Here is a 9,610-nt window from a genome sequence, read left to right as displayed (position 1 = left end):
CAGGCACCCTCCTGGACTTAGTGGAGCCCTTCTTCCTTTGCGGTATACACTTCCACTGGGCCTCTATTACTGTTGTTTTAAGCAGCCTCCATGCACTCTGGAAAGATGGGACTCTTTTTACCTTCCCTTTCAACCTCCTTCTAACCAGCCTCCTCATTTGAGGAAAGTCCGCTTGTCAGAAGTCAAGGGTTTTTGTGAGAGATTTGCCCAGTATTCTTCCCCCAACATGCACGTTGAAACGGATCGCAGCATGATCACTGTTCCCCAATGGCTCTGTAACATTCACATCTCTAACAAGGTCCTGAGTAGTTAGCCGCCCTGGGTCCCTTTAGGGAGAAGGGCGGGATATAAATAAAGTTTATTATTATTTATTATTATTATTGAGTACCGCACAATATTAAATCCAGAGTCATCTGTCCTCTGGTGGTCTCCATGACTAGCTACTCTAAGGCACAGTCATTTAACATGTCAAGGAATCCGGTCTCCTTTTTGTGACCAGAACACAAATTGACCCAGTCTTTATGAGGATAATTGAAGTCCCCCATGATTACACCCGTCCCTCCTTGTCACCTCCCTGATCCATTTCCTCATTTCAAGGTCCCCCTCTGGTTTCTGGTGTGGAGGACGATAGTACACCCCCAGTATTACATCGCTCCTCAAGCCTGGTAATTTAACCCATAGAGATTCTACGGTGGAGTCGGACCTGCCTTCAATCTCTACTTTGCTGGATTCTATCCCTTCCTTAACATTCCTCCAACATGCCCCTCCCTGTCCCTCCTGTAGAGTTTATAGTCCGGGATTGCAGTATCCCACTGATTTTCCGCATTCCACCAGGTTTCCGTTATGCCCACTATGTCAATGTATTCCCTTGTCACCAGACATTCCAGTTCTCCCATCTTTGCTCGGAGACTTCAGGCATTTGCATAAAAGCATTTTTACATGGAATGCCCCAGGATGGGCTGCTTATTCGCTCCTTTGTCTCCGCATCCTCTCATTGTGCCAAACCGTCTACCACATCCCATCACGCTACCATTCCCAATTTCTTCTCCTACTCTGCCTTTACCTTGTTGTTCTCTAACCTCCCCATCCTCGTCCCATAGGGATGAGGAATCCCAAACCGGATGCCCCTCGGCTCCTGTCGGCTTTCCCCCAGGGATCAGTTTAAAAGCTGCTTTGCCACTTTTTCAATGTTATGCGCCAGCAGTCTGGTTCCATTCTGGTTCAAGTGAAGCCCGTTCCTCTTGTACAGGCCCTGCTTGTCCCAAAATGTTCCCCAGTGCCTAACGAATCTAAACCCCTCCTCCCTACACCACCGTCTCATCCACGCATTGAGACCACCGATCTCCGCCTGCCTAGCTGGCCCTGCGCATGGAACAGGTAGCACTTCTGCGAATGCTACCTTTGAGGTCCTGGCTTTCAGCTTCCTACCTAATAGCCTAAATTTGGCCTCCAGAACCCCCCTGCTACACTTGCCCACGTCGTTGGTGCCGACATGCACCACAACCGCTACCTCCTCCCCAGCACTGTCTACCAGCCTGTCTAGATGAGAAGTGATGTCCGCAACCTTCGCGCCAGGCAGGCAAGTCGCCATGCGGTCCTCACATCCATCACAAACCCCCCTCTCTATGTTTCTAATAATCGAATCCCCCACTACAAGCCCCCGATCCCCCTCCCGCCGAGGAGTATCCTGAGTGCGTTCAGATACGGGCCCGTCCCCTGAAGAAGGGGTCCTCCCTAGGGGATTGTTCCTCTCCTCTCCAGGATGACGTCCTCCAGCCCCGAGACTTCCCACCCAGGCAGCTGAGGAGCTGCACACCTGAGGTTGGGACAAAGCCTGATTGTTTGCTGCCCTCTTCTCAAGGGAAGAGAAGGACAGTGTCTGGGGCCCTGGCCTCCTCACCCTGCTGCTGAACTTGCACTGAGGCTAAACTTGCAGTGCCTTACCTGGCACTTTGTTCCAGAGGCACTTGGTGTCCGAGGCCACGCGCACTTCTGCAGAGAGCTCACACGGTGGCAGGCGCTACCTTTATACCCCTAGCTAGCTCCTCCTCTCTCCCTCCTTGCAGATTGAAAGGGGGCTGGTCTTCCCAGGTGAGATTACAAAAGATTAGGAAGAGAATGGTCAGGTCAGGTGAATGGCAATAGCAGTTTCCTATAACATTTTCTTAGCTTTTCCAGAAATCAATGTACTATTTCACCTAGTTAGATTATGTACAAAATTAAGATTGGCTGACAAAGTTTGTTACATTTCAGTGGGATGTGAGCTGATCATTGCTCTTGAGTTCCTCCTAGAGCTAGACAACTGAACAGTAACTTTGTGAGGACCTACAAAATCATCACAATGAATAAGATTGCCAAGTCCCCCACAACTCTTCTTCAGTTTGAGATTTAAAATAAAACGATTGGGGAGAAAAAAGATGGTTTACCATTTCCATGAACAGAGGGTCCTGCAGCTCCTTAAAGGCTAACAAATTAGTCCATCTCTAAGGTGCAACAAGTCCTTCATTGTTGCTGTTACCACCAACAAATTAATCTTTCCAGAAGTTGTTACTCAAATATGGTAAAAATGCAAATCTGCCTTTTGTTAGAGGAAGTGAAAGTGATGATAGCAGGTTTAATTATGGGACATTATGGGTTATGTTTTATAGGGTTATACCACCAAGGAAGAGCAGAAGGGATTAAAGAAAGACTTTAAGTAATTTATGGTCCTATCAGAGGTTACTGGGGGAGATAAATGATGGGCACTCTCTCTTTAAAATATAAAAGCTAGCAGTTATGGGATCAGTCTCTAGCATTAATCAGTACACATAAGCCCTTCATAAACAGGAGGGGTTTATTTACACTGATCATTCTCAGGAATCCTCAAAAAAAGTAATGAGCTGACAAAATAAAACAAACAAAAAGGAGCACAGCTTATAATATCAGTCAACACACAAGGTGGACACACACACGCCTCCCCCCCATCCCCAGGTGATCTATCAAATTGGTTTTTCTTGTGTATTTAGCAAGTCACTTTTCCAAGCACTTCAATCTATCATTAAATATCACTGCCACTAGTCTGCTGAATTGTTACTCGTCTTAAGCGATTCACCAGTTATAATTCTGTGCCTTGAGTTTCTAATCTGGTAACATGACAATCACTACAGGCACAAATAGCTATTGTACAACCCCAATTCAGTGAAGAGACGTTTTTATAAGCACTTTGGTAAACTGAGCCCTTCAGGTTCATACAGCTAAAGCACCTAATGAGGCTTAAGTAGACCCTTCGGTTAGGTTTTATAGGGTTATACCACCAAGAAAGAGCAGAAGGGATTAAAGAAAAACTCGCTTACAGCGACTTTCCAAATAATAAACATCTGATACACACTGAACCTTGTGCATGCTTGCTGTAGCTGCAGATTTTGTAAAGAAAATGTACGTGACTATCAAGCAGCATTAAAAAACTCTGTTGCCATAAACAAGGACAAAGTTTGTCCAAAATCTTTTATTTACTATAAAGACAAAACCACCAAAATAGGTACAAATTATACTATAAAATTGGTTCAATGGGGTAAAAACTTTTAATTAAAATATCTTGATATATTTAAAATAACAAAGGATATAATGAAGCCAAATTTTCTTAACCCAGAGATCTTTAAAATTTACTTGCACAGTAAGGTGCTAATAGAAGTTAGCCCTTAAGCCCTGGAAGTCTTAGGAATCAGTCACATAGCAAATATAATTTCAAAGTGAAAGTGAACTTTGGTAGAAGAAAATCTATAGGACACCTGAGGTAGTAGAAACTGGAATAAACAGCAGTAGACGTTATTTACAACTTAGGTACCAAACAAATAACATTAAGAACACAAAAATAATTACACAATACAATTTTCAGTCCAGCTTTGATCCAAAGAAAATAAGATTACATCACATCTGCATTAAAAAAAACAACACCACAATTACCAGCAAGCTGAGGGAAATGCAAACAAACTCAAACAACGCATTTAGACCCCTAGAGGCAGTTCGAGTTTGATATGTGGTAGACATGGTGATCTAAAAAGGTAATACTGATTAGCTGAGGTTCATCAGTTTATACAATTGACATTTTTGTCAGAAAAGGCATTCATCTGACAACTGATCTTCCAGTACATGAATTGGCAAGAGTGCACCCTTTAAAGCTTGCACACAAGAGTCTTGGAAACAATCTGATCAGAATGAAAAATTCTAAGCGGCCGAGAAACAGAAGTCAAATACAAAAACAGAGCTACCAAACTTCACATTTCGATTTGTTTAACTCTTCAGCCAATCTTCAAAAAGCAAAGGAATGTAATATTTTGTGATGAAATACATCCACACTTAGTGACATTGCTTTTAGTTAACGCTTGCATGATCATTGCTGTAAACCTCTCACTTGTTTTGCTTCCAATTTATTAAGTCGTACATTGTTAATAATGTACAGCACAATAGCTTATTTAGTTTGCCCTGAGTCTTTGAGCATAACCAATTTCCGGTCAATAATTGAACTGGTTTCTGAAGAGTTAAAACTTGAACAGTTATTTAACAAAGTTGATTAAACACAATCAATACTTTATTTCAAAAAGACTCACCAAAAAGCAAAAGAACAGCTGCCGTTTTCCTTCAGTATTCCATGCATCAGAATCTAGAAGCCTGCCCTTAAACCATCATAAAACAATTAAAAACACATTTGCTAAAAAGTAGTTTTGCACTCGTGGTGAAGCACTTCTTCACATTATATTTAAGGGTTGTTTTCAAGTCCAAGCTCATTTTTCTATAAGTTTTTTCCTCATTTCTTATTAAAAGATTTTTAATTTATAAAACCAAGATTGCCCAATTACATAATTATCCATTGCAGCTGTAAACAGATGATGTATGGCAGAAGGAAAACCGCAGGCAAAATATCAACAGTGGACATGAACGCAATGCTAACTTGAGAGTAAGACTGGATTTAAAGCTTTGGTTCCCATCAAAGGCTGACCAGAATGGAAGCTGGGTGGCAGCAGGCTTGACATGTGAAACTTTTCTACAAAGTTTTGCCAAGAGATTTTCTCTTACATAAAAAAGGCTCCAAAATATAACCATTAATTTGACCCTTAGTTATAAGTTCTGTCGTTTAGAACAATTGCGCATTTCCCCTAATACCTTACCTAAAACACTGACTCAAGGACAGTATTTTATTCCAGATTTCAAACCAATCTGCATCACAGTCTCTTATAACAAACTATCCAACAATATGTAGCTTGAACCTAGTTCTAGCTATTCTGGGTGTGGTTCAAAATATCACTTTTCCCTGAATATGAAAAAAAGGATAACATGAAAGCAGAGAACCATCACTTTCAAACGAAAGTTACAAGGCTAGCAGTAAATGCATAGTGAACCACAACTGCCATGGTCAGTGACGCTTAGGAAGGCAAGATGCGGTTTCAGAACTACCCAATGTTTCTTTTTCCACTTAAAGAACAAGCTTTGTGATAGTTTAATGCACAGACACTGAACTTTCTTTATGACCAGTGATGAAAACAAGTACAATTGGGTTGTAGAGCTCAAAATGCTGACATTTGCATGGTGTGAAATGGAACAGTGATTGCAGTTTTTAAAATGGCTCCTGAGCCCCTCAGCTGCTAATATTGCTGAAAAAGTGCTCCAAAATAAAAAATGAAATAATCACTTCTTCCACTAAATAATCATGCAGAGTTTAAGAAGGAATTGCTTTCCTGATCATCAAGAGCCAGATCTTTGAGAAAGGCACAGTTTACATATTTCTGCACAATTTGTGAAATGTTGCATACTGAGCTTAGGTAAAGATCTCGATTTGTCAGTCACATACTTAAGTACAGGTCCTCTACCAACCTAAAGTCCTCATAATGTATAATTAAGGCCAGCAGAGTAGTTAACACATATTGCTGTGCAAAACTGCACAGGAAGACCAGCACTGTTCTATATTCAGTAGCATCATGTTCAGTGTATCCCCAACTTTTACAAAACTACCAAGTAGTGCGGAAGACGGGGTGTTTCAGCAACTCCCTTGCTGGGGGTCTGTCCTGAGGTTGAAGCTCCAAACACCGAAGTGCCACATCTCTTAAGCCTGGAGATAGATGTGGTGGGATTGATGGAGCTGTAGTTGCACTGGCAATCTGCAAACAGAAGCAAAGATTTGGGTTATCCTCAGGAATCATCCTCAAAGCAGCTGCCTATGCAGACTACAGCAAAACTCCTCTGTAAGACTACTGGTATCATGAGATACAAAACTAAACTATATGTAACCAAAGGTAACTGTTTTAATTTCTTATTATACATACAGATAGAATAATAAAGCACAACATGAACAGGGTTGCTCAGCACAAAATGTATTGAGATACCTGATCTGTTAGATTCCTGCTAATTGGGTAAGAGGCACTTTTTCAAGTGGGTGCTCCTTTTTTTAGCAGGGGGAGAGTAACTGGCCCACCTCACCCCAGCACTGTCTGTTTTAGTGGCTGTCTGCTGGTATTCTTTTTGCATCTTTTTAGATTGTGAGCCCTTTTGGGACAGGGAGCCATTTAGTTATTTGATTTTTCTCTGTAAACCGCTTTGTGAACATTTAGTTGAAAAGTGGTATATAAATACTGTTATTATTATTATTATTATTATTATTATTATTATTATTCCTGTAAACGAGAGCACCACAGTCTCCCTCTGCGTACTTGGCTTTTATTTACTCTCTTTGACCATTCTATGTGATATTGATTATATGTGTTTTTAATTTTGTATTTGGTACACTAGTTGCCCTCCAAGTCATAATAGGACAGAAAGGTGAACTGACCCCACTGTAGACATTATAGGTAATCCCTCACAAATCACCTTACCTTAAATATCAAAGCAAGATGATTGGAATGTTTTTCTGCGTTCCATGGAGGTTTAGCACAAGCCATTTCTATAACAGCACAACCAACGCTCCACACATCACAACTCCTACCATACTGTTGGCCTCTCAACACCTGCAGGATAAAGAAACCCACAAATTTAATTTCTCTTTATTCTCTATCCACCAACACAACAAACATTTTAGGAGCATTCTGGATTAGCAAAAATAAGAGGTTTAAAACAGCTATTAGAACTACTCAAAAAGTCAGGCTGTGATAGGATGAACAGTGTTCAGCACAGCACTTCATATAAAAGTACTCTGAGCCTGTGAGGCACATGTTATCTGTACATGTAGCAAAATAGATGTGTAAAAATGAAGATCTTCTGTCAGTCCCTATGAAATTAATGGACTCCAATCTTATGTTGAACAATTCACCTATGTTTCTTTTAAGTATTATCATTTCTCTTTCACATGTCTGTATCAATAAAAATTAAACATTTTAAAATAATGTGAACCTGAATAATGTGAACCTAGATTGTGCATAAGAATCTACTAGCCAAATTAACATACCTTAAAATGAGCATGGGGTCTGTGGGCCTTTTGTGGCCCAGCTTCAAAATATATTTTCTTAAATAATACCTTGCTCACATAAGACATACTTTGGTATAACAGTTGGAACTAGGACTGGGGACATCTGGTTCAAATTTCCACTTATCTGTGAAGCTCACTGGGTGACCTTGGGCATTCTCTCAGCTTAATCTACTTCACAGGGTTGCTGTGATGATTAAAGGAGCGGAAGACTACCAAGGGTAGCTTCATACTGTCCCACACATGGCTGGCTACCTTATGGTTGGAAATCTTTCAAAAGCACTATCAAAACAAGCACACAGTATACAGCCTTCCCTGACTATCACTGCACAGGATGCCACTTTAGATTGAGAAAACACAGCAAGTACTTAACACCTAGTATAAAAATCAAACAGTACATCTTTTCCTGAAGTTGCAGAAGTCAATTCTTACCTCTGGTGCCATAAATGCAATAGTACCCAACAACTGTCCTTGAAACTCTCCAGCACCAGTTCCTTTAGATGCCAACCTAGCTGCAGCTCCAAAATCAGCAATTCTTAACCTATGACCTGTGCTGTCAATTAGCAAATTGGCACCTGTCAACAGCATAAGAAATAAAATTAGATGGCACTCTGTGTATTAGATAATGCAGAAACTGGATCCTTTCAAGAAGAATGCATCCCTCCCAAATTCGGAGAACATTTCAAGACTGCAGAACTTGTAAAAAAAAGTTTGTTGCTTTGAATGAATAGAAATAAACTTCTGCCATTATTAATCTAAAGCAGCATTGTACATTGTAAATCTACATTGTATTTAGATTTGTTTGAATCTACACTATCAAGTGGTCATTCTGTTGTAGTCTGTGACCAGACACAATAGGAAACCATGGTTTTCAGCTATAGAAGCAATCCTTTGCAAAGCATGGGCTCTTGCGTACCCCTCTTCCTCTGCTCTTTTGTGCACAAAAGGAAGAGAGGGAAGTTAAACCAGAATTCCACCTTATATACTAACTCTAGGAAACTCACTTCATGAAAGTAACCTGGATCAAACATGAATCAATCCTGATTTATTCCTCAGTTTGAGTTCCTGAATTCAAATGCAAGGTGAAATTCTGCTTTAAATTCAAATTCTTTCTCTTAGAAGGGAGCACAAGACCCTGTGACTTACAGGAACTCTTTCATATAGCAGAAAACCAAGGTTTTCTGTTACATCTGAACCAGGCCTATTAGATATACTTTCCAATTTAAGAGATACTTCTTACTGTAGGGAAGCTATTATGTACTGTACAAGCAAGATTAAAACAAAGGGCCAATTCACATGACTGAATGCAGGAACGCTGCATTCTTTCTACCACCTGTCCATGCCTCTATTGTAAAACTCAACGTTTCAGTCCTGCCTTCTAAAAACACACTTTGCATAGTTTTTGCAACGCTCGGATCTGTGGTTTACTTCTAATTTCAAGCCTGGATGTAAAACCTCAGCTAGAAGTTTGTTTTACAACCTGACTTCTAAGTCAGAGTTCAATCACAGTTTCTGGTTCTGAACAAGCTCCCAGAATAAGCCAGAAAGCTATGCAGTGCACAAAGTAAGGAGGAAAACAAGGTTGTATTCCCTACTGATCAACCATGGCTTACAGATCGTGAGGCCGAGACCCGTGAGTAGACTGAGTTTCTTCTGCTTGTGTTCCAGGGTCAGAAAACACAAGATCAAGGTTTTTTCCAAGAGAGGAACAAAAACAGCCTTTAAACAATTAAAAGGCCCCCAATGCACTGTCACACAACTTGTAAATAAATACACACTTTGCCCAGACACCTTCTCAGTGCTACTCTGGTTGGAGATGGCAGATCAGTGCTCTCCTTCCTGGTACAATCTGGGCACCTATTACTTGAACTTATGGGAGCCTGAGAGAAATGTGTGTTGTGCGGCTTCCAATTTCTCTCATCTCATGTTTTCAGTGCTATGCGTAAGGACACTCAAGGAACATTTGAACATAATCACAACATTCTTGAGAGCTGCTCGGTTATCTTTCGCAACATGAGTCAACATAATGCTGACTCCAGAAAATCAGTTTCATGTTCCTTACACTGTAATGGAGTATTTCTGAAGGCTACATAAGTGACTATATATGAGGAAGCAGCAGTACCAAATACCAGCAGTACAAAAGATGAGCCAACTGAACATAGTTCTTTCCTCCCATCAGAA

The 9,610-nt window shown here is 40.7% G+C and overlaps 1 protein-coding gene across 1 annotated transcript in view; it reads right to left on the bottom strand.

The window, feature by feature from the left end:
• Positions 1-3,524: 3,524 nt before the first annotated feature.
• MAP3K1 (mitogen-activated protein kinase kinase kinase 1) overlaps positions 3,525-9,610 on the bottom strand; it is an 80,449-nt gene continuing 74,363 nt past the window's right edge. The window contains exons 18-20 of the mRNA XM_066618352.1: positions 7,862-8,004; positions 6,843-6,974; positions 3,525-6,131 (exon numbers count right to left, since the gene is read on the bottom strand). Of these exons, the coding sequence (XP_066474449.1) occupies positions 5,982-6,131; positions 6,843-6,974; positions 7,862-8,004 (425 nt within the window). The 3' untranslated portion in view covers positions 3,525-5,981. The remainder of the gene's footprint in view (positions 6,132-6,842; positions 6,975-7,861; positions 8,005-9,610) is intronic.

This window comes from Tiliqua scincoides, chromosome 2, assembly GCF_035046505.1.
Source record: "Tiliqua scincoides isolate rTilSci1 chromosome 2, rTilSci1.hap2, whole genome shotgun sequence".
Lineage (NCBI taxonomy): Eukaryota > Metazoa > Chordata > Lepidosauria > Squamata > Scincidae > Tiliqua > Tiliqua scincoides.
The sequence above is the reverse complement of the archived record's forward strand: the minus strand, read 5'-3'. Positions and strand labels throughout refer to the sequence as shown.